The 25,850-nt window shown below is 37.7% G+C and overlaps 1 protein-coding gene across 1 annotated transcript in view; it reads right to left on the bottom strand.

Annotated features, from left to right (window-relative positions):
- The window catches only part of AGGF1 (angiogenic factor with G-patch and FHA domains 1), a 53,929-nt gene that overhangs the window by 9,594 nt on the left and 18,485 nt on the right, over nucleotides 1-25,850 (bottom strand). The window contains exons 9-14 of the mRNA XM_036090144.2: nucleotides 23,097-23,198; nucleotides 22,050-22,215; nucleotides 20,579-20,661; nucleotides 14,335-14,462; nucleotides 12,332-12,431; nucleotides 10,610-10,812 (exon numbers count right to left, since the gene is read on the bottom strand). Coding sequence (XP_035946037.1) covers nucleotides 10,612-10,812; nucleotides 12,332-12,431; nucleotides 14,335-14,462; nucleotides 20,579-20,661; nucleotides 22,050-22,215; nucleotides 23,097-23,198 — 780 coding nt within the window. The 3' untranslated portion in view covers nucleotides 10,610-10,611. The remainder of the gene's footprint in view (nucleotides 1-10,609; nucleotides 10,813-12,331; nucleotides 12,432-14,334; nucleotides 14,463-20,578; nucleotides 20,662-22,049; nucleotides 22,216-23,096; nucleotides 23,199-25,850) is intronic.

Here is a 25,850-nt window from a genome sequence, read left to right on the forward strand (position 1 = left end):
GAGTCAATGAGTTGTTTGGTTTAATTGATTTTCTTGGGTCACTGCAAATTTAGAAGTAAATGTTGACAGTGACATGCTTATTCTCAAAAATAATAGGAGTGTATCAAAGTTCTTCCATAGTAGTGAAGTACTAACTCTATCATTCACTCCCTAGAACAGAAGATGTGTGCAGCAATTATGAGTATGCTCTGTTGTACCCACTCTTTTGTCCTCATGACACCCTGCAGGCAGGGCAAGTATAATTTTCCATATTTTACAAATGAGGCCATACACTTCAACAAGGTGAAGTGACCTGCTGAAAGACAACAGCAGATTGGAGGCTGGAACTCAATCCATGGATCCCGGTCATACCTGGGGCCAAAAAGTTGCACTTCCTCCCAAGCCTCCCTTCTGGTCCACCTCTTGACCAGTGCTATCCTGGCTGGAGTGCCTACTGACACTTGGGTTGATGTTGGCTGCTTTCCACCCACAAGCTCTGGTGTTGGGGGTAAGCCAGACTTTTAAGGAAGTGAGGTTGGCCATTGTATTAGTTTGCTATTGCATATGTAACAAATTACCACAAACCCAGTCCTAAAAACAACACAAGTTTATTATCTTACAATTCTGCAGGTCAGAAGTCTGAAATTGAACTCAGTGTCAGCAGAGCTATGTTCCTTTCTAGAGGCTCTAGATTTTTTTTTTTTTTTGCCTTTTCCAGCTTCTAGAGGCTGCCCACATTCCTTGGCTTGTGGCCCCTTCTGTCAAGGTCAGCAAGGGCCATTCTTTCTCACATTGCATCACTCTGCTACCCTCATCCACATTAAATGGACCCTTCTTATTTTATGGTCAGTTGGTTAGCAACCTAATTCTATCTGCAACTTTAATTCTTCCCTCCCAGGTAACATATTGGTAGTTTCCAGGGATTAGGATATAGACATTTGCTGGGGGGGCAAGGGTGGGGGATCTATTATCTGCTTACCACACAGCAGTATCCTGCCTGGCTTAGGTTTGGAGGTATGTGAGAAAGGCAAAGTGCTTGATGGGGAGCCCCTATTCCCCAGAAATCAATACTTTAATGGGGGTCCTAATCTCCCCCACCCCTCCTTATAAATCTGCCTAGTGCAGGGAGTGCTCACAGACTTTTCTGAGACAGATCCCTGCAAGGTGGGTGTGAAGGATGCCTCTGGGGGAAAATCAGAGGCCTCCACAGTGTAGAGAACTAAACATTTAAATATCTGTGCACTAACTAGGATCTGATTGACTAGGAAGGTGGTGATGTTTGAGTTGTCAAGCCTTTGGAGTCAGATATGAATTAAAATTTAATCTTCCCCCCAAAAAGACAATACTCAAATACTACGATTAATAAACATGTTGAAATATTTTTTTAAAAATCTAAGCTTCCAAACATGTATGTTACATGTCACCTTGGCAACCACCTTAACCTCTCTGAAACCCAGTTTCCTCATCAGTAAAATGGGGATAATATATACCTTACAGGGTTGTTACAATGATTAAGATATTTGGGTAAATTCTGACATATAGTTTAAACTCAGTAACTATGACTTCTTTCTTTCTCTCTTACTTATCTGAATAGAAGCTCAAAATCAAGCCAAAGGATCTCAGAAAGAGCAAGTTCCCTGGGATGAATGCTGAGAGCAGGTGCTCACAAGCCACATAGGTTTGCCAAGTCATTTTCCTTCATGATAGATACCTGAGTTCTCAAATGAGCCAATCCAGTCAGAACTCGTTATGACTTGTGACTATAAAGTAGTTTGACCAAAATTACAAGTAAATATATCAAACCCTATCCATCTAAGTACTTTTCCCTTCAAGTAGTTACCTTGAAAGACTAGTTATTCCAAAAATGCTTCTATGCTTAGAATGTCTCTGGAACTCCTCTTCCAGAGTAACTCTCAGAGTCTTAAAAACTTCCTTCTTAAAAGCATCCTTAAGTTGGCAAATACTCGTATTTCCAGGAAAATTCTGATTTTTGAAAAGAGCTGCCAGTTATTCAGAGCCCAGACTGGTAAATATGGTAGAACCAGATTAAACATTTCTGGTTAATAAGGTGTGATTATAATAAAGCAATAATTATTTTTGTGTGGCTCATAAATTGGCCTTGATAGTGTTATATATGAAGGTTAAGTAAAGGCAACATGGTCCTAGTAGACATTAAAGTCCACTTTAGTGGGTTTATGATGTGAATTAATTCAGATAGCACTGGGAGTCATTACATACTTAAATAGTATTAAATGTTTCTTTTTATGAAAATTTTAATTATGACATTCTCTGAAATCTGATTTCATAGTATTAAAATAAAGGCTTTAAGGAAAAGCATTAATGCTAATGAAAGCTTTATTATTTCAGTATATATTCTCCTGGGCCTTTGGTCAAGATAAGTAATGATCAGATGAAGGAGCTGGCAACCTTCCTGGCCTCTGCAGTCCACTAGTAACTGAAGGCTAAGTAACACACTCACATGTTTAAATACATTTAACAATATTTTACCAACTTCTCCCTCTCTTGCTTTTTGGACAATGAAATACCATGGCATCTGAACACAGATGAAGAAAATTAGCTTTTTGTTGAAGAATTTCTGAAAAGTCATTCTTACTCAAGCAGGAGGAAGTCATTTGCCTCCATTCACATTAACTTCCTCCAGGGACTTTCTGATTTACATGTTCTCCATCAACTCCAATTTCCAATGACATGATTCATGTTGCTTTTCCTTTCTTTCTTTCTTTTTTTTTTTTTGGTACTTCAGTGATCTGTTGTTCAGACTCAGACCCAAAAAACCCAGGGTTTGAGCTGGCAGAGTCACTACTGTGCCCAGGTAACTAGAGGAGACACATAACTGAATGAGGGGCTGCAGCCTCAGTAAGGTTTTACTCTTGTCTATACATCCAAAACCCGGAAGAAACATTTTCTGAGGGCAGAGTTTATAAGATTCTCCTAAAAATTCTGGTTTAGGGGAAGACTTGAAAACATTTGAAAAACACAAACTGCTCCTTTCCCCTCCACCCCAAGAGCTTTGGCTTTTGCAAAAACTTTGAAATGAACAGAAACTGCTTTGGATTAATACTCTGAACTATCAAGGCCTTCATGTGACTACTTGGCCTTTACATTCTACAAATACTATCTAAAAATACATGTAAGATGACAGGGAGTCTTGTCCCATTTATTACTGTATCCCGAGTGCCTAGCATGGTGCCTGGACTTTAAGTTCCTCAAGGCTATCTGCTGAATGAATGCATGCTGTTCGAAGATTTTACCATCTGAAATCTAGTCCCTTTTGCAGTTCTCCCTATAGTTCTCCTGCTCCTACAGTGTACTGAGAGCCAGGGTGGGCCTGTTGGATGTCCCTATCACCTTCTCCAGATGGCTTCATTCCATGCAGAATCCACCCCTTCTTTGAGTAGGACCTCAAAAGGGTCACCTAACAAGACCCTTCTACCCTTTCTCACTATCATCTACTAGTCTCCTGCTCATTCTGCAGTACTCGTTTAAGTGTACCTCCTATCATCACCTGAAGGAATGAAGATGATGCATCCACTTACTCACCCCACCCTTCACCTTTCCTCTGACTTCAATAATCACCATACCCACTCCAGGATGCTCCTCCTACAACTGTGCCCTTGCTATTGGTAGCATGGCATAATAACACTAATAACTGCTAATATTTGAAGGCTTATTATGCACCGGACACTGTTCAGTACCACATAGGCCTTATCTCATTTAAAATTCCCAATAGGGGCGCCTGGGTGGCTCAGTCGTTAAGCGTCTGCCTTCGGCTCGGGTCATGATCCCAGAGTGCTGGGATCGAGTCCGGCGTTGGGCTCCCTGCTCTGCGGGAGGCCTGCTTCTCCCTCTCCCTCTGCTGCTCCCCTTGCTTGTGTTCCCGCTCTCGCTGTGTCTCTCTCTCTCAAATAAATAAAATCTTAAACAAAACAAAACAAAACTTCCCAATAGCTGCATGAAGACAGTAAAGTACGAAGGTTTAAATAAATTTTTAAACATCGCTCAGCTCAGGAGGCAAATCCAAATCAGCCAGACTCCTTAGCCTGTGCTCTGTGCACTGGGATGAAAAGAATCAAGATTTAAACCCCAGCCCTGCCACTGTGCCACAGAGACTTTTTGATTTTGAGCAAAAGAAAAACCTCTCCAAACCTCAATTTTCTAATTCATAAAATACCGGCAGGAATAAAGAAGATAATGTATGTTAAGTGCTTAGCAGAGTGTCTGATATGCCACAAATGTGTGTTCCATCCATCCAACCAACACATGCTCCTAAACATTGAGCGCTGTGACAGGTACTGAAGATACAACAGTGAGTAAGACCAAAAAGATCCCTGCCTTCACAGGTCTGCACAGCTCCTGATGGGTGCTCAGTAAGTATTTGATAGATGGAAAAAGCCCTCCAGGAGGTCTGTTAGCCTCCACTCTGCCCCTCTTCAATCAGCCAGTTATTTTGCTATAAAGCAATCTACTGAGAACACTTCGCTGCTTAAAATCCTTCAGGAATTCCTCACTGTGGAAGAGAGAAAAATCCAAATTTCTTTTTTTATTATTATTTTTCTAAAGTAGGCTCCACACCCAATGTAGGGCTTGAACTCACAACCCCGAGACCAAGAGTTATATGCTCTACAGACTGAGCCAACCAGGAGCCCCAGTCCAAATTTCTGAACACAGTATTATAGCTAGGTACGTGGTTCAGTTCCCCTCCCCACCAGCTCCTCTCTAAGCAGTGAAACTCTTTCTATGACACCTATCTGGAAGCCAAATTAATGTAGACCAATTCTGGTAATAGCGTGAGAACTGGAGTCACGTTTGGCATCCTAACCCCTGCCCAGCCTCATCACTCATTCACTCATTCACACACACACACACACACACACACACACACACACACGCACACACGCTGCAGCTCCTCTAAGGCAAAGCCATAGGTTCTGTCAAACCATTTGAAAACCAAGCTTTAAGTCTGGGTGTTTCTAATTGTAGGACACAACCCATCAGTGGATTATGAAATCAATTTAGTGGTTGGAATCAGTGATTTGGAAAAAAATAAAGAGTACATTATGTGAACTAACAGCTAAGTATTGGTATATAAAACCTGTTACAGGGGTGCTCAGTCCATTAAGCGACTGACTCTTGGTTTCGGCTCAGGTCATGATCTCAGGGTCCTGGGACTGAACCCCACGTTGGGCTCCATGCTGAGCGTGGAGTCTCTTGTCCCCCTCCCTCTGCTCCTCCTCCCACTCTCTAATAATAAATAAAATCTTAAAAAAAATAAAACCTGTTATAAATGTACACACAACCCACTTATGTTCTGAGCCATGATATAAACTGTATTTCTTAACACGGATCATGGTCAAAATGGTTTGAAAGCCATTGCTTCACACCCTCTGTGTAGCCTCAGTTCCTTCCACGTTTCCTCAGTCACACAAAACCCCATCTGTATCAAGCCACTTGCAATTCCCCAAACCCACCTTGCTATTCCACTGCTTGCCTGTAAGCTATAAGCCAGTCACGGTGCTCGGCACTGGGAGTACAGTTGAGAGAAAAACCAAGGTCTTGCCCACATGGCACTTAAGAATCTAGACAGACAAATGCTACACTAATCACATTAATATCTGTGACCCAAAGTAAATAATCTAAATGGAACAAATATGGATTTCCAAGAACACTTATCAAAGGCAATCAGTCTGTCTAGGGGACAAGGGACACATCCCTGAAGAGAATCAATTAGCAGAGATCTAAATGTCAGAGTTACCTAGGTAAAAGGGTACAGGAAGAGCAATGCAGACTTAACAGAAGATCAGTGGCCCTAGAGTAAGAGAGGGTGTGGTATGTTTGAGGAACTGAAAAAAAGGCCAGCCTGGCAGCAAGCGGGGATGATGTAACACAGGACGGCAAAAGCTGGCAGTGGCTAGACCAGGTAGGGTGTTATGGGCCAGGAGTTTGTTTTCTGTCCTCAGAGTAATGGGAAGCTGTGCACAAGAGGATTTAAACAGGAGATGCTGAAAGAGGAGCTGTGAAGACACTGTGTCTGCAGTGTGGAGGATGCACGGGAGGGAGGACAGGGTGACTGCAGGGAGACCAGCTGGGAAGTTAGTAGCACAGTCCAGGTGGGTGTTGACAGAGAACTGATTTACTATATGGGAAACTGGTGGAGGGGACGGAGGGTGAGTGTATGAAATAGAGGCTGACTCCTTGATTCTAGCTTACACAACTGGATAGGTGGTGCTCCCAGCCGAGAGAACAAACTGGAAAAGACCAGGTGTGGAGAAGACTATGGATTCAGTCTTAAACATTGCATTTAAGGTGACTGAGTTGGAGATGTATCCTAGCTAAGACAACCTGAAGTCATGGGTATATAAATGGTAAATGAAATGTGGCACACAAGAGTGAGGAAAATGCCTGGGGTTGAGCCCTGAAGGCCTCTCCACTTCCAAGTGTTGTATTCTTACCTATTATAAATGTGTATGAGTACCCATAGGTAAGTGCACAATTATACCTGCTTAAAGGTCACATACAGATGGGGCGCCTGGGTGGCTCAGTTGTTAAGCGTCTGCCTTTGGCTCAGGTCATGATCCCAAGTTTCTGGGATCGAGCCCCACATCGGGCTCCCTGCTCGGCGGGAAGCCTGCTTCTCCCTCTCCTCACTCCCCCTGCTTGTGTTCCCTCTCTCGCTGTGTCTCTGTCAAATAAATAAATAAAATCTTTAAAAAAAAAAAAAAGTCACATACAGAAATAATAAAATGTGAAAGTCTGCTCACTTCTTTGGCAATTAGTATTAACAATTTGACGTGTACCCTTATATTTTTTTAAAAATGAGATCAGGCTATACATACCTTTCTACAATCTGCTTTTTCAAGTCAGTAATGTAGTGAGAATATTCTTTATCAGGGTATAGATAATTCTAACTTACGCATTTGAATGGCTTCAAAGTATTACATAGTAGGACTGCAAAACAATTTAACCAACCCCACAGAATTCCCACTGATGGATAGTTGGGTTATCTGGCACCCTGTTACCTGTCCATTCAATAAACCTTATAACTGAACTCTGATTTTGTTTCAACAGCAACATGTTCAGCCCCAGGTGATGGTTCATGATTGGCTTAAGCCAAAGTGAGACCATCCTGTTGCCCACCTTTTCAACTTCCCTTGCAACTATGGGTAGTCATGTTATCAGATTCTGGTTAATGACCCTAAGGAGAAGTTTGCTCTGAGAGCTTGTGAGTAAACTTTTATCTTCCTGGTAAAACAGAACACAAATACTGCTCTCTTTTCCCTTTCTTCCTGTTTTGGACATGAATATGACAGAGGAGTTCTAAGTCATCTGCAACTATAAGGCCATAACCCAACGCCAAAATTAGTAAAACAGAAAGGCAGAGAGCAAGCCTGGGCTCCGATACACATAGACACACACATAAACACTAACTCATTTTAAAGAACCCAAATGTACATATTTTCATTTTAAAGTCTGAAAAAGTAAAATAAAGTGTTTCAGATTAAAGATTCAGAGCAGAGATGTAAGTGATGCTCTGCAAAAATAAGAAGCATGCTTAACACAAGATGATGGGGAAACACTGCGAACACCTTTAGGTCTTGAGTCCAGAAACGCCTTACTGGCTCCCTGCCAAGCACATCCCTCTGTCCTGCAACTTGACGGGATGGCCTTTCTACACAATCTCTGACACCTCTTGCTTTCCCTTATTTGAGATTTCTATCTTCTTTTGCGTGTTCTTGGAAAATGTGCCAAATTAAGACATAATCTTTTACACAAGAAGTTGGAAGGTATCTGATTTGGGTGAGCCATTAAATTTCATAAGAATAAAAATGAAACATCAGAAATAAAAACTTTTAAAAGCTGGGGGGGTGGGGGGGCTGGGTGGTTCAGTCGATTGGGCATCTGACTTTGGCCTGGGTCATGATCTTTGGGTCCTGGGGTAGACCCCGTGTCGGGCTTCAGGCTCAGCAGGGAGTCTGCTTCTCCCTCCTCCTTTCCCTCTGCCCCTCACCCCACTTGTGCTTTCTCTCAAATCAATAAATAAAAGCTTTAAAAAAAAGTAAAAATAAAAATAAAAGCAGGGGGAAAAATCCTTTTTGAAAAATGTGCTACCTCGCTGTTTAATTCTAGAAAATAATTTGTTAGTTTACTCTAACATTTATGGTTTCTTCCATTCTCAAATTTTGTCAGCTTCTCATGTTCTGGCAAAAATGAAAGATGTTAGATTTCTCAAAATTCAGCAACCTGTAGCTCCACTTAAAATAAACCCTAGGGGCTTCTCCCTCTCCCTCATCACCACCCCCTCCCCCCCGCGCTCATGCTCTGTCTCTATTTCAAATAAATAAATAAAATCTTTAAAAAAAGGCGGGGGGGCGCCTGGGTGGCTCAGTCGGTTAAGCGTCTGCCTTCAGCTCAGGTCATGATCTCAGGATCCTGGGATCAAGCCCCACATCGGGCTCCCTGCTCAGCAGGGATTCTGCTTCTCCCTCTCCCTCCTCCACCTTGCTCATGCTCTGTCTCTCTCTCTCTCTCAAATAAATAAATAAAATCTTTAAAAAATAAAAAAATAAACCCTTAAAGACTACTACAATAAATTTATACTGTGTGAATAAATAATTTAAAATATGAGACACAAAACAATTTTATATGTAATCCAAATTGTACATAATTCACATCTTTGCTTCTAAACAAATAGAAGCTCACATCTCCGTACTACTTTTACAGTTTACAAAGTACTTTTATATACATTTTCTCATTTTCTATTCAAAAGACATGAAAGATAAATATTATTATTTCACAAATGGAAATAGACCCAGACATTATTCAGTCCTTTAACCACCAATAGTATAGCCCTGAGACTTTAGATCTGCAAAGGGTTTTAATAACGCAAATATCACACATATTTCAATTTTTATCACCATTTTCAAGTCTCCATTTTCTTAACAAAAGAAAGCAATGAAAAAAGTCTTCCACAATCTAATAATAAAAATGGGAAATATTATATACACAGTTGTATACTTTACTCAGTGAGTGAAATCTACCACAATTCTAATTTGGGCCACCTATATACAGGGAACCAGTACCAGAACCACATTTAAATGAGTAATTTTTTTCTATTTTAGAAAAAAGAATGCAGAACACTCCTGTTGCCTTCAAGTTTAATGTACATATGTAAGTGTCAGGGCGTGTAGGTGGCTATGAAGGATACAGAAAATTACTTTTTGCAGATTTGGAGTTACAGGACCTCTGATAGTCCCAGCTTAGACCTAGAGGGTCTTGACAATTTGTTTGGTCATATGTCTCATCTTTAGTAATTTATTTATTTTTCTTTCCCCACCACCCCCTTTTCTTCTTAAGTACTCTGTTCCATTCAGAGCAGAAATTCCATCAAGTAGCCTTTCTTTCTGAATTATCTTCCCCATTGTATAATTTTTTTCAGAATTTTCTTTTCCCATTTCTAAATCTTGAAGACATTTCTTTATAGTAGATGAGGGAGCTATAGCTTACATTCACTGCCAGAAAATAGCTAGTTCCAGCATAATTTCCCAGCAAAAAGCTGAGAGAAAAGTTGAACAGAAAGGAAAAGAACAGTGATAGCCGGCAGAGCAGTGACATCTGCACTCGGAAAGCTGCACTGCAGTTCTCTCCGATACTTCAAGTTATCCTGTTGTTCCTGCTCTGCCAATTTAAAGAGGAAAATTCTGGCTGGTCCTGAGTTCAAAGCAGACCTATCTGTTTAAAACATTGGTTCAAGGAATCACTCTTTTTGATGTTATAATGTTTTTATTGCATTTGAAGACATTTTCAATAAATATCTTGTGTTTGAGGCCTTGGCTAGGCAATCCTTTTGCAGTAGAAATCAGATTTCTCTGGCACAACTCCATTGCCAGCAATGGGATTTATCAAAACTATAAATACCAGCACATGGAATATTTCAATACTGTACTCAATTGCTCATATCTAAATATTTCAGCTATAAAACAAACCAAATGTAAATGCTTAATATATAGTACAAATCAACAAATTCTTCACAGAAGAAAACAATGAAAGACTAGTTTTCTATAACATATCACCTGTTCCTTAGTTCTTCAATACTATTACTTAGAATATTTTAAGAATAAAATTTATGCACCACTATCCCTGTGTTCTCAACATTTTTTATCTAAGTTCTAAAGGACATAAACAAGGATGCATATAATCAGACTTGTTTTTATAAACTTTTGATGTTTTTCTTGTTGTATATCTTATAATAATGAATATATGAAGACAAGGACAAACGTACATTTAAATCATTACTGGTTATATGAATTTTGCATAAATGGGTCTTATAAATGACAAGATAAAATAACAAAGTTTGATAAGCTCAGCCGTGCCCTGTGAACTTTAGTCTGCTCACAGCATAACCTAATTCAATTACTATTTATTAGTTTTTAAAAAAATGTTTTTTTTAAAAGCTGCAAACCACAGTTTATTACACATTTCTGAATCATGAGGGGGTAAATTGTGATACAGTTCCCTCATGCCATGGACTCTTTTGGAAGGAAAAGTTCTGCAATAAAATAAGAGTTTCCAAACTCTTTTTTAAAAAAAGCGCAAATTGTGTTCTATGACTAACCTTCACTCTATGGTCCCTTTGACCCAAGGGACGGTTCCTGGCACATCTTTTTGAGATTTAGTTTCTGGGAAGTTTTCAGCAAACCTCTCTCGTGCTTTCTCCCAGTTCTTTTTGCTCTTGTTTTGGAGAAGGTGAACATCTTCAATCGAGGATGGTTTGCCTGTCCCCAAGCCTGCATGTGTTCGCCGAAGCTGAAGCTGGATCTGTTACCAAAAGTTAAGCAGAGGACTTACTATGGAGTCTAAATACATTGAAATTTGCTGTACCCAACTTGGTATTTTAACTCTTTGATTTACAAAGATTGATGCAAAAGAAAACCTGTCAAATCTATCAAATACATGCAGGAATGCACACGATTATACATAGAACTTAAAGTCATTCTTCTACGTTGTCTTCCTTATCAGTAACTATAGCTGACTCCGTATAGAAAACAGAGTGCTCCTTAAAGAGTGGCCACCAAATTTCACCGAGATGCTGCAAAGGCTGCTGTCCCACTCTAAGCAGAAGAAAAGGCAATGGACATACTTAAACCTACTGCTACTCTAGCCTTGCCTAAGAAAGTGAAAGAGTAGATTAAACACTAAGAGTCATAAAGAGAGGGGCGCCTGGGTAGCTCAGTTGGTTTAGCAACCCACTCTTGGTTTTGGCTCAGGTCATGACCTCAGGGTTGTGGGATCGAGCCTGGCATCAGGCTCCGCGCTCACGCTCTCTCTAAAATCAATCAATCAAATCTTAAAAAAAAAAAAAAAGCCATGAAGAGAACTTGATTGTTTATTTTCATAAAATGAGGGGGAGGACTTCTGATTATTTTGAAAACTATTAAAAGCTACCAGTTACTGAGTGCCTACTGTATGTTGGGCACAATACTAGGGGCCTTATCTTCATGATACCCCTTAGAAAACAGTTCTTGTAATACCCATTTTTACATATGAAAACTGAAGTCCAAACCTGCCCTAAGTCACACAACTAGTAAGTGATAGAGCACCTATTCTAACAAAATAATTCTATTTTATAGGTTTGACTATAAAACCCATGTTCTTCTCATTGTACCTCATAAGTAAGAAAATTCACATTAAACCTCACACTCATCCATCATTTCCTTAAGTACCAGGTAATTATCAAAAAAGTTCTCTAATCATGTTACTTTGTAAGGTTTTTGTAAAAGATAATCTAAACCTCTGATGAACCATGGGGACTGCAGAATTAACCACTGCACTGTCTTCCAGACATTATTCCCTCTACTGCTTGTTACATGACCTGATTCTTAAATCTAAAACAGATATAGGATCTGCCTGTTTGTAAAGTAACACTGTGGGGGCACCTGGATGGCTCAGTCGGTTAAGCATCTGACTCTTGATTTCAGCTCAGGTTGTGACCTCAGGGTCGTGAGATCGAGCCCCCATATGGGGCTCTGCACTCGGGGAGTCTGCTTGAGATTCTCTCTCTTCCTCTCCCTCTGTCCCTCTCCCTGCTTGTGCTCTCTCTCTTAAATAAATGAATAAATCTTAAAAAAAAAAAACAACACACAAAACAATGCATATATATATATATATATATATATATATATATATATATATATATTTGGTAATTGCGAATGCCACAAAGACAGTAATCATGTCTATTTGTGCTTCATACTACACTCCTGGCACTAAGGTACACAGTAGGTACACAGTAAATACATCTGCTATAAGAATAAAGAATGAAAGAAAACACATGTCTTACCGGAATTTTCATTCCTCCACCATCCTTCCCTAGGCCCTCTCCTTTTTTCCAACCCATCTTCTCCAGCATCTTCCGACCTTTGTTGCTATCAGTAATTTCACTTTAAAGGAAATTAAGATAGTTGATTTCGAAAAGGCCATGTAGATCACATTTTAATAAACTAATAAATTAAAAGTAACTGGTACAAATACTATAGAAAACTGTTTGACCTACCTAATACAGTTAAGATACATAAATTGTCCCATATATGCTACTTAACAGAAAAGCACATACATGGTGCACACACAAAAAAATGGAGAAGAATGTTTCTGCAGCAAATTTAATAATAACTACAAATTGGAAATAATCCAGAGATCTATCAATGGTAAAATATATAAATTGTGGCATAATCATGTAAGAGATTATACAGCACTGAAAATAAAATATACCTAACAAAATAATGTTGGACAAAAAAAATATAGACACAAAATAAATACTAAATTATTCCATTTATTTAAAATTCAAAAACAAGTGAAATTAATCTGTTCCTACTGGAAGTCAGGAAAGTGGTTGCCTTTAGGGAGAAAACAGGAATAGTGATCAAGAGGGGGCACTAGGAGAGGGTAGGTTTCTGGGAGTTACTGATCATTTTCTATTTCTTGACCAAGAAATGCATACTCTATAATGTGTTAATCTTACGATATACTATTGATAGCAATACTTATATTTGTGTACTTTTCTGTATGTAAGTGTACATCAATAGAAAAATAAAAGTAAAATGAAACAAAAACTCTCATTCACTATTTGCATTTTATTCTATGATTTTATGTTCTGCTAGTTTAAGGGTATTTTGATTTTATGTTCCATCACACTGTACTTTCAGTTCTACAAAATATGTTAAATTACCTCCTCAATAACAATAAACCAAGCAATGGCAGACCAATGTATTTCATTTTTTATTTCTGCCTTCTAATTTAACTCTAATGCAATCTTCATATTTTCCAGCTATTACATCAAAAATTAAACTTTAAAAAAACTTGTCATGTTGCTTAGTATATCTAATTCATAATGCTGTATTTCATCAAAGCTGATGGATGCAAGATGCACTGTTGTTTTATGTACCATTGAGAAAACACTGCTGTCATATGTAACTAAAACTCTATCCAAGTAGTGTATCTTAGAATTAATAAAATACATTTAATCAAAGTTTATGGTTAGTTGTCAGTCTTACACAAAAGATTTAAATTCTAACTAAACTCTGAATTTATATTCTGAGAAAAAAAATGTAGTTAATATATGATTAAATGCAGAAATATGGTCATATCATATGGGCCACAAAATTACATTTTTCTTGTTATCAGTGCTACTTTACCAAAAGAAAAAAACTGAAAGAAAAATAAGTAAGAAAAATAGTATTCCAGAGTCAACAAGAACAAACGTAGGTGAGTACTGAAATAATTATAAAAAATACCAGCCCCCCCCCCCCCCAAAAAACCCAGTCCATACTAATTTCTTACTAGCCCAAACTTTTAGGTATCTAGTATATAAAAATATGTTCACTCAAGGGCTCCTGGGTGGCCCAGTTGATTAAGTGTCCGGCTCTTGATTTCAGCTCAAGTCATGATCTCAGGGTTGTGAGATCGAGCCCCGCATTGGGCTCTGCGCTGAGCATGGAGCCTGCTTGAGATTCTCTACCTCCCTTGCCCTCTGCCCCTCCCTCCCCCAACTCACATGTGCTCTCTAAAAAAAAAAAAAAAAAAGTTCACTCAAGTGGGTGGCTAGAATGTTAGCTATGTACATGTATGTCTGTATATGTATTTGTACTTTCATATATGCTAAGTAATCTTCTAGGGAATGGAATTCTATTATTGAAAGAAAATGTAAATAGAGACAATATTTCCATCTTGTTAGAACCATTCCTTTAAAGACCAATTACCAGTATACATAGTCCTATAAGTCATATTACTCTACGAATGTGATTACAATACAAAGAATGTTTCGAGCAATTAAAACTTAGTACTCACGAATGAACAGATGCAGGAGCATCATCTCTTTGGAAAGTCCCTTCACTTCCAATCTGCTCCCTCCGTTTTCCAGCTCTATCTTTGTACTTTGGATTCTTCAATGCCTTTTCATCTTCATAGTCTGTATTCTTTATAAACATGAAATATTCATTGAAAAAAACAAAACTGATACATAAAAATGTACTGTCTGTATATTTGCTTTACTTGGCAAACACGGTTCAATGTAGTCTCTATTAAAACAACAAATTAAAAGAGGCCATGATATAAATTAAGACAATCATGTAGAGTATGCTATTTTCATTCTATCTCCTTTAAAATGTTTATATTATTTCAAGTTGTAGAACATAAACTGCATATAGAAGATAATCTAAATCATATATGAATTGTAATATGCAATCGTAAGAGAATAGAGTGAAAATATAGTACATTTTGACTTAATACTGTGTACTCATATTCTCATGAACTGCCAGTATTCAAAGAAATATGTAGAACCCCTGGGTTTGGCAAAAAATCGACTTCTCCTTTTCTCTAAGGGACTGAAAGTTCCAACAGACCTAAAATAGTTTGGTGTTATTCCGTAGGAGGGAAAAATGTAGAAAGTGTTTAAAAAATGGAAAAGAGCAGGTACTCTTTTGCCGTGGCAATTATAATAGCTTTTTGCTTCAATATAGCTCCATTTATATTATTAGTCAGCCACTCAAGAAATATTTACTGAATAAAAAGTGTGGTATGCAAAGAAACTTGTAATCCCAGAAGGCAGACACATCTGATCTTCAGCATGCCACTGTCTGACTGATTCAACAATAAAAGTATGCACAAGAGGGGCCCCTGGGTGGCTCAGTCATTAAGCGTCTGCCTTCGGCTCAGGTCATGATCCCAGGGTCCTGGGATCAAGCCCCGCTTCGGGCTCCCTGCTCCGCGGGAAGCCTGCTTCTCCCTCTCCCACTCCCTCCCTGCTTGTGTTCCCTCTCTCGCTGTGTCTGTCAAATAAATAAAAAAAATCTTTAAAAAAAAAATTTTTAAAAAAGTATGCACAAGACACAGCAGTGGCACAAAAGAGGTAGTCAATTTAGCTTCAGAGAAGGCTTTTCTTTCCCTTTGTTACAACTTGTTGATCTTTATATAAATTACGATGTTCCCTGAAAGATGCTAGGAAATGCTAATACAATTCAAGGAAAGTACCACAGAAATTTTTACTTAATTCTGATTTTAAACAGAGGAGAAAAATAGAGAACCATCAACCCTAATGGGTTTTCCCCCAGAAGACAAGAGAGTTAAAACTTTTGAGAAAACATTTTATTCTTTCCTTATTATCTTCTATTTTCCTCCCAAATTAGCCCGACATTTTTTCTATTACAATTTCTTGTAGTATGAAAGTAACAACAAAAAACACAATTTTGCAGAAAAATATGTTATTCTGGCAGCATTTTTTCCCACATCCTCATGAAGTTTAAAAACCACTGGACAAATCCACTTAAGCCCTAGATTCCAGGGTCATCTGGCTGGCTCAGTCAGAGAAGCATGCAACTCTTGATCCCGGGGTCATGAGGTCAAGCTTCACATTTAGTATAGAGAGAACTTAATAAATAAATATTAAAAAAAAAAAGACCTAGATTCCATATCTAATTCTGTCATTTAACAGCTGAGTGACCCTTAGCTTAGGTTCTCAAATGTAAACGAATACTAATTACCTTCCTGGTCTACTGATAGGATTAAATGGTAATGCTTTTTTAAAATGTTATTGTGATGGGGCGCCTGGGTGGCTCAGTCGTTAGGCGTCTGCCTTCGGCTCGGGTCATGATCCCAGGGTCCTGGGATTGAGCCCCGCATCGGGCTCCTTGCTTGGCGGAAAGCCTGCTTCTCCCTCTCCCACTCCCCCTGCTTGTGTTCCCTCTCTCGCTGTGACTCTCTCTGTCAAATAAATAAATAAAAAATCTTTAAAAAAATAAAAAAATAAAATGTTATTGTGATAATTAACTATAATTAACATACAATAAATTACACATAAAGTATACAATTAGATACTTTTGCGATTTGTATACACCTATGAAACCATCACCACAATCAAGATAATAAATATATCCATCTCCCACAAAAAAGTATCCTTATCCTTTGTAATCCATCCCTACAGAGCCTCCCTCACCTCCTTTCTCTCTTATAGCCAGGCAACCACTAATCTTTCTGTCATGATATGTTAGTTTGCGCTCCTAGAATTTTATGATGTACGTATACAGTACATACGCTTGTTGTCTGGCTTCTTTCTCTCAGCATAACTGAGATTCATCCATATAGCAGCCTGTGTCAACAGCTCATGTTTTTTTATTGCTGAAGAGTATTTGACCATATAGATATACCATAATTTGTTTATCCATTCATGATAGATACATGAGTCTTTTCCCATTTCTGGTTACTAGAAGAAAAGCTGCTAATACCACAATGAAATACCACTTCACACAGATAAGAATGGGTAGTATGCAAAAGACAAGAAATAATAAGTGTTGGTGAGAATGTGGAGAAAAGGGAATCCTCGTGCACTGTTGGTTGGAACGTAAATTAATGCAACTACTGTGGAAAACAGGATGGAGGTTCCTCAAAAAATTAAAAATGGAAATACCACAGGATCCAGAAATTCCACTACTGTGTATTTGCCCAAAGAAAATGAAAACACTAATTTGAAAAGATATAAGCACCCCTACATTTACTGCAGCATTATTTACAATAGCTGTGATATGGAAGCAGCCCGTGTCCATCAAGAGATGAATGGATAAAGATGTGGCGTACACACACACACACACCCCCCCCACAAAATGGAATATTACTCAGCCATAAAAAATGAGATCATGTCCTTTGTGACAACATGGATGGACCTAGAAGTTAGTATGCTAAGTGAAATTAAGTCAAGAGAATGACAAATGCAACATAATTTCACTTATATATAGAATCTAAAAGACAAAACAAACAAAAACCAGCAACAGACTCATGAATACACAGAACAAGCTGGTGGTTGCTAAAGGGGTGGGGAAGGGGAGGATGGGCATAATAGGTGAAGGGGTTTAAGAGGTACAAATTTCCAGTCATAAGTTAAGTCCCGGAGGTGAAAAGTACAGCATAGGGAATATAGTTAATAATATTTTAATAACATTATATGGTGACAGATGGTAACTCCACTTATTGTGGTATCATGTAACAGATATAACTGTCAAATCACTATGCTTCCCATGTGAAAGTGATATAACATTGTATGTCAACTATACTTTGGTAATAAAAAATAAAAATTTTTAAAAAGGGTTTTCAAAAGAAAGAAAAAAAAATCATGAACATTTGTTTATAAGTCTTTGTATGAACACATACTTTCATTTCTCTTGGGTAAATACCTTGGAGTAGAACGTTGAATCACATGGTAGGCATACATTTAACTTTTAAGGAAACTACTATTTTCCAAAGCAATCGCACCACTTTATATTCTCACCAGCAGTATATGAGAACTCCAGCTTCTCCACATGCCTACCAACACTTGGTGTGGATAGTCTTTTTACCTGGTTTTAATTTGCAACTTCCCAGTAATAGTAGACAACTTTTCATGTGTTTAGCTGCCGCCTGTACACCTGCATTGGTCAAGTGTCTATTCAAATCTTTTGCTCATTTTTATTAATTTATTTTTTTAAGATTTTATTTATTGGGGCACCTGGATGCTTCAGTTGGTAAGTGTCTGCCTTGGGCTCAGGTCATGATCCCAGGACTCATGATCCCAGGGTCCTGGGATCGAGCCTTGCATTGGGCTCCCTGCTCAGCAGGGAGTCTGCTTCTCTCTCTCTCCCTCTGCCCCTTCTCCTTGCTCATTCTCTCTCTCTCTCAAAATCTCTTTAAGATTTTATATATTTCAGAGAGAGGAAGAGAGCGAGCAAGCACAAGCAGGTGGAGGGGCAGAGGAGAAATAGGCTCACTGCTGAGCAGGGAGCCTGATGTGGGATTCAATCCCAGGACCCTGGGATCATGACCTGAGCTGAAGGCAGACGCTTAACCGACTCAGCCACCCAGGTGCCCCTTTTTTGCTCATCTTTTTTAATTTAAAGATTTTATTTATTTACTTGAGAGAGAGAGAGAAAGCACAAGCAGGGGAGAGGGGCAGATGGAGAGGAAGAAGCAGGCTCCCCCCCAAGCAGGGAGCCCAAGGTGGGGCTCAATCCCAGGACCTTGGGATCATGACCTGAGCAGAAGGCAGACGCTTAACCAACTGAGCCACCCAGGTGCCCCTCTTTTGCTCATTTGTAAATTATTTTCTTATTAATGGGCAGAAGACATGAATAGACATGTTTTCCAAAGAAAACATCCAGATGGCTAACACACATGAAAAGATGCAACATCACTCAATATCAGGCAAATACAAATCAAAACAACAAGATACCACCTCACACCTGTCAGAATGGCTAAAATTAACACAGGAAACAACAGATGTCAGCGAGGATGTGGAGAAAGGGGAACCCCCTTACACTGTTAGTGCAAACTGGTGCAGCCACTCTGGAAAACAGTATGGAGATTCCTCAAAAAGTTAAAAATAGAACTACCTGATGATCCAGCAATTGCACTACTAGGTATTTACCCAAAGGATACAAAAATACAGATTCAAAGGGGCACATGCACTCCAATGTTTATAGCAGCATCATCAACAATAGCCAAACTATGGAAAGAGCCCAAATATCCATCAATTGGTGAATGGATAAAGAAGAGGTGCTACACACACACACACACACACACACACACACACACACACACACACACACACACACACAAAATGGAATATTACTCAGCCATCAAAAAGAATGAAATCTTGTCATTTGCAATGACGTGGATGGAATGAGAGTATTATGCTAAGCGAAATCAGTCAGCGAAATATAAGTATCATGATTTCAATCATATGTGGAATTTAAGAAGCAAAACAGATGACTATATGGGAAGGAAAAAAAGAGACGGGAAGCAAACCATATGAGACTCCTAACGATACAGAACAAAGGGAGGGTTGATGGAAGGATGGGGATGGGCTAAATAAGTGATGGGTATTAAGGAGGGCACTTGTTATGATGATCACTGGGTGTTATACATAAGTGATTAATCACTAAATTCTATTCCTGAAACTAATATTACACTGTATGTTAACTAGAATTTAAATAAAAATTTGAAAAATAAAAAATGAATAAATAAATAAAAATAAATTTTCTTATTGAGTTTTGGGATTTTGTTATATATTCCAGATACAAGATCTATGGTTTTTATCAGATAAAGGATTTGTAAATATTTTTCCGAGTCTGTGGCTTATCTTTTCATTCTCTCTCTTTTTTTTTAAGTAGACTCCATGCCCAATGTGGAGCCCAAAGAGGGGCTTGAACTCACCACCCTGAGATCAAGACCTCAGCTGAGGTCAAGAGTCAGATGCTCAACCAACTGAGCCACCCAGATGCCACATATCTTTTCATTCTTTTAATAGTGTCCTTGGAAGAACAGAAGTTTTGGAGGAAGTGCAATTTATTAATTTGCTCTTTTACAGATTGTGCTTTGGGTGTTAGGTAACTTAAAAAACCTTTCCCTAACTTTTTTTTAAAAAGGTTTGTTTCTAGAAACTTCATAGTTTAAAAAGTTTTAAATTTATATTTATGACCCATTCTGAGTTCATTTTTACACATGTTACAAGGTGTAGATCAAAGTTCTTTTGTTTGCTTTTGCATATGGCTATCCAAGTGTTTCAGCACATTTGTTGAAAAAGACCATCCTTTCTGCACCAAACTGCCTTCACACCTTTGTTGAAAATCATACACACACACACCCCCACACACACACACCCCCACATACATCTATGTATCTATCTGTGAATCTATTTCTTAATTCATTATTCTGTTCCCCTCACCTATTCATCTTCATGCCAATACTATACTGTCTTAATTACCGTGGCTTATAGGAAGTCTTAAAATCAGGCAGTACCAGTATCCCAACAATGTTCTTCAATGGTACCATCTTAATCCAAGTTTTTTAAAAACCAGAAATGGCTATTTGAATGTTGGGTATCATTATCATTTTTCTACTCCAGCCTCAGTAGTTGTTGAAGTAAACAGTAACCAAATTACATAAACCTCAAAATCATTCTAAATAACTGTATCTTTATATATAAAATGGACTATGCATATCTAAAGACATTTTTACTCAAATCCAGACGCATAAATATAATAAACGTAACAATATTTAACATCCTTACCTGCAAACCATATTTTACTCGTATTTTCTTTAATTCTTTTCTCCTTTCCAACTCTTTTTCCTCCTTACTTAGCGTTGGACCAACTAAAAGGAAAAAGTTGAGTTTGGTTTAAAAAAAAAATACTAAGTCTGACAGACTTTACACAAAATTAATATTGTTACTTAATAATAAAAAATTAATACTATTCCATCTGCATATTAACTAAAAGCTCAACTAAACATTAATATAAAGGAATCTTGGGTTGTGGTGATGTCCTTTCAGCATTTTGGTAAATAAATCTACTTGGAAAGTAAACCAAATCCCAAAGACTACAGGAATGCTACACTATAGATAACAAAAGAACACTGACCATCTTAATTTTTTGATATGATTATAACAGAATTTCAAATGCAGAAATACTGTTAATTTTCCAAAGTATTATAGGCATGTAAAAATCACTGAATCCAAGATTCACATTGCTGTGTAATGTACCATACTCATTTTCATAATCTAGTATCAGAAAACAAAAAATAAACAATGAACACATATAGTTGGTATTTGGGGGAAAAACTTGATGTAAAAAAAATTACTTCTTACTGGTTCAAAGTATCTATTTAAAATTTGAAAGCCTCTGATGAGTGGATTTAAATAAGATAGCAACCTCTTACAGTGTTATTATAGAAAATAATGGTGTATATATACAGATGATATAGCAACAGAAGCTCTAAGTAGGAAAGCAAGCATATTGGGGTGCCTGGGTGGCTCAGTTAGAATCTGCCTTCGGCTCAGGTCATGATTCCCAAGTCCTGGGATCAAGACCTACATTGGGCTCCCTGCTCAGCTGGGAGTCTGCCTCTCCCTCTCCCTCTGCCCCTCCCCCTGCTCAAGCTCGCTCTCTCTCAAATACGTAAAATCATTAAAAAAAAGAAAGAAAGCAAACATGTCAACGAATAACTTTTATTACCCCAGCCTATCATTTTATATATTATTATATGACTGAGTTTAACCATGGATGACTTTTTCATATCCATAAACAGAAGTCAAAAGGAAACCAATCTTTACTATAATTATGTCACAATTACCCTTTTGAAGGACATTTAGCTATCACTGCTGTGCCGCTTCCAAAGTCTACTAAACTCTATTAGCAAAAATAGCTAATGATTACCTTATGGGTCAGAAAGCAACCTAATGCTATAATAGCACAACTAAATTGTTGCACAGAAAAATCAACTAAAATCATAATCTACTAGCTTAAAAAAAATGAACTAAAATCATAAGCGACTAGCCTAGGTTTCAAATTTCAAATACATGTCATTTCTTAGTCTCACGTGATAATATTTATCTCACATAATATTCACTAAAATATAAATGTATCTCAATACAGTTTTATATCAATTAAATACGAAGCTGGTAGCTGATACTTTTTTAGAACACTCCAGTGAATTAAATGGAAAAGTTATCATGCCTACATATAACAATATGTTTCACATACCAAAAGATTCATCTTTCTTATCAAGACGAAGGTGAGCTCGAACCTGTCCTGGTTCACAGCCGTCACAGGTATCACTGCCAGGGTGGATGTGAAAAGACAGTACAGTCTCTCCAATTTTCACTTCATCACCATGCTCAAGTACATAAGGGTCACATTTAGTTTTAGGCTAAAGAAAAAAATTACAAAACAGAAACCCAAGAGAGTTATGTAAGATTATTTTATATCTACTGTAAGTAATGTCTGATTAAAACAAAAAAATATTTAGGATGGTTCTCAATGAGATAGACACACATATGCACACACAGCACACATTTCCACAACTTGAGGATGATACAATGTTCAACTAGTGGAGAAGATACCTGCACTGAGCAACTTCTTTTATATTATCAAAACCCGCTAATCTCATCTCCGTGCGTAATCCTAGAGAAATACCCAACCCAAACATCAAACAATCTATTACCAAAATGAATAACCATCACAGTCAAAAAGATAAAGTGTTAAGGGGCTAAGTGCATATTTCCCCTTTTTCCTCTTCTTTTCTGATAATTCAGTTTTATTTCATTTTTTATTCTTACAGACTAAAAATAAGGCCTCCCCCACTCCCTTCCATTTACTTTCTTCCATATGTTATGTGCCAAGCACCTTGCCAAATGTTGGTGATAAAAGAGTTAACTGGATAGACATAGGCCCTGTCTTCAAGGAGTATCCACTTTAGCAAAATTTCCATTAAAACAATTTTTAAAAAAACACAAAAAAAGGAGTGCCTTTTAAGTTACTGTAAGAACCTTTACTTTGAATAGCTTTAAAATGCATTTACTTCTAAAATAAAGCATAGATACATAATTAGAAGATAACACTCAAGAGTTAAGTATCCACTTATTCTATACTTTTTTCAGTCCTTTCTGTGAATCCCCTTCCATGTAATACATTTGGGCTTGAATAGTAATCTGAAACAAATTATATGTATAATAACTACAGCCTTCAGAATAAAAATTTCAGTTCATTTTTTAAAACTTATGTGCAAGTAATTAATATATATATACTCACCTGAAGAATCTGTTTTCCATTAACAATTGTACCATTTTGACTACCTTGATCCACAAGGACATAACTTTGTAAGTCATGGTCAAAATAAATTTCTGCATGAAACTTAAAAAAAAAAAATAAAGAACGAGGTAATTATAAAGAATAATATTTTTTTAAACCACAGATAATTTCTATCATAGGATGCGAGACTTAAGTCTATAATAATTTAATTTTTATTATTTTATCTTTTTTTTTTTTTTTTTAAGTAAGCTCTACTCCTAATGTGGGGCTCAAACTCATGACCCCGAGATCAGGAGCTGCACGTTCTACTGACTAAGCCAGCCAAGTGCCCCAAATTTTACTATTTTTAATACCTTTTTTCCTGAATACAAAAGTGTAACAATGCCTCTGGTAGAAATGTGAAGGCTACAGAAGAAAAAGTCACCTATAATTCCACCTACTACTGCCGTTAATAATTCAGTGTGTCTTACATTTTCTACTTTACAATATAGCTGAGATTATACTATTTAAAACATTTGAAATTATTTTTTCACCTATTAAAAGTATTGGTCTTTATCATTAAAAATCCTTAATACAAAAGGTGACTTCAAACATTCAAGATGAACTTTTCCTTTTAAAGATTCTATTTTTTTAAAATAATCTCTATACCCAACATGGGGTTCAAACTTACAACCCCCAAGATCAAGAGTCGCATGCTCTACTGACTGAGCCAGCCAGGCGCCCCCGAAGGTGAACTTCTCAGAGAAGTTTTCCAGATTTTCAATACTCAGGACTAATCATTCCCTCCTTGTACTTTGTTTACATAACAATTACACTACACAAAGTTACTGCATATGTGATAGTTGCCATATGGCTCACAATTACTGCTTGGTTGACATTTTTGCTTATCACTCAGTACATATAACAGAGAGCCTCACATATAATGGCATATACCCAGTACATGTCTATTTAATTGGATAAAGAACTGCAGACATTTAATTTATAATTTCATAAGTAATACACTGCTGGTGGGAATGTAAAACTGTGTACCTGCTTTAGAAGGGTATGGCAGTTCCTCAAAAGGTTAAACAGAGTTACCACAGGACCAGCAATTCTATATTTAGGTATATATCAAGAGTAATAAAAACATACATTCAAATACAAACTTGTACATGAATGTTCACAACAGCATTATTCTTAGTAGCCAAAAAGTGGAAACAATTCAAATGACAACCAACTGATAAACAAAATGTAGTATATCCATACACTGGCATTATTATTTGGCAATAAAAAGAAATGAAGTACTGATATATGCTACAACATGAATGAATCTTGAAGACATACTAAGTGAAAAAGCTAGGTAAAAACAACTACATGTTATAGGATTCAATTTACAGAACATGTACAGAACAGGCAAATCCACAGAAGATAAAAGTAGACTGTGGTTGCCTAGGCCTGTGGGAGTTAAAAGGAAATGAGGAGTGACTATTATGTTTCTTCTAATGGTGATGAAAATGTTCTGAAACTGTGCACCCAAGTGGCTCAGTCGGTTAAGCGTCTGCCTTCGGCTCAGGTCATGATCTCATGGTCCTGGGATCGAACCCTAAATTGGGCTCCCTGCTCAGCTGGGACCCTGTTTCTTCCCTCTCCCTCTGCCCCTCCCGCTCGTGCTCTCTCTCTCTCAAATAAATAAATAAAATCTTAAAAAAAAAAAAAAAAGGAAAATGTTCTGAAATTGACTGTGGTGATGGCTACACAACTCTATACAAAAAACCTTTGAATTACACACTTTCAATGCATAAATTGTATACAGGATATGGACTGTATCCCAATGAAGTTGTTCTTAAAAATTTTCAAAAACTGGGTGCCTGGGTGACTCAGTCACTTAAGCATCTGCCTTTGGCTCAGGTCATGATCCCAGGGTCATGGGACTGAGCCCCAACTGGACTCCCTCCTCAGCAAGGAGCCTGCTTCTCCCCCTATTTGTGCTCTGTCAAATAAATAAATAAAACCTTTGAAAAAAAGAAGAAAAAAAATTTCTCATAAACTAATTATAAAGTGTTCCAAACACACAAAAGAATACACTGAACTGGTCTACCCATGACCCAGCTTTAATAAATTTTGCCATATTTGACCCAGGTATTTATTTTTTAGATTTTAGTTTATTTCAGAGAGAGAGGGTGTGAGTGGGGGAAGGGGCAGAGGGAGAGGAGAGAGAGAATCCCCAGCAGATTCCATGCTGAGCATGGAGCCCAACACGGGGCTCGATCTCCAGACCCTGAGAACATGACCTAAGCTAAAATCAAGAGTCGGGCACTTAACGGACTGAGCCACTCAGGCCCCCTTGCCTCAGATTATTTAAAAGAAAAATTATTATTCATGGATGTGTAACTCATTCTGTCCATCCCACACCCTTTCTTTTCAACGGTTCAATATTTAATCATGATGCCTCTATTACTTTCACCCCGTATGTATGCATCCATAAACAATTCATAGTTATTTTGCTTTAAACTTGACATAATGGGAATTACACTGTATGAATATTTTCTTGAGATGTAATTCATATACAGAAAATTCACAGGTCTTACATTTACAGTTTGATAAGTTCTGACAAACATATGCTACCGTATGTATTTCTTCTATTTTGCTTCTTTGGCTTAATATTATATTGTGAGGTACATCCAGTTGTGTACAGTTTTGCCATTTTGCTGAATGGTAAAACTCACTGTACGGATTCTTCAACATATTCTGATGATGAACATCCAGTTTTTTCCC

The sequence above is a fragment of the Halichoerus grypus genome, chromosome 2 (genome assembly GCF_964656455.1).
Source record: "Halichoerus grypus chromosome 2, mHalGry1.hap1.1, whole genome shotgun sequence".
NCBI lineage: Eukaryota > Metazoa > Chordata > Mammalia > Carnivora > Phocidae > Halichoerus > Halichoerus grypus.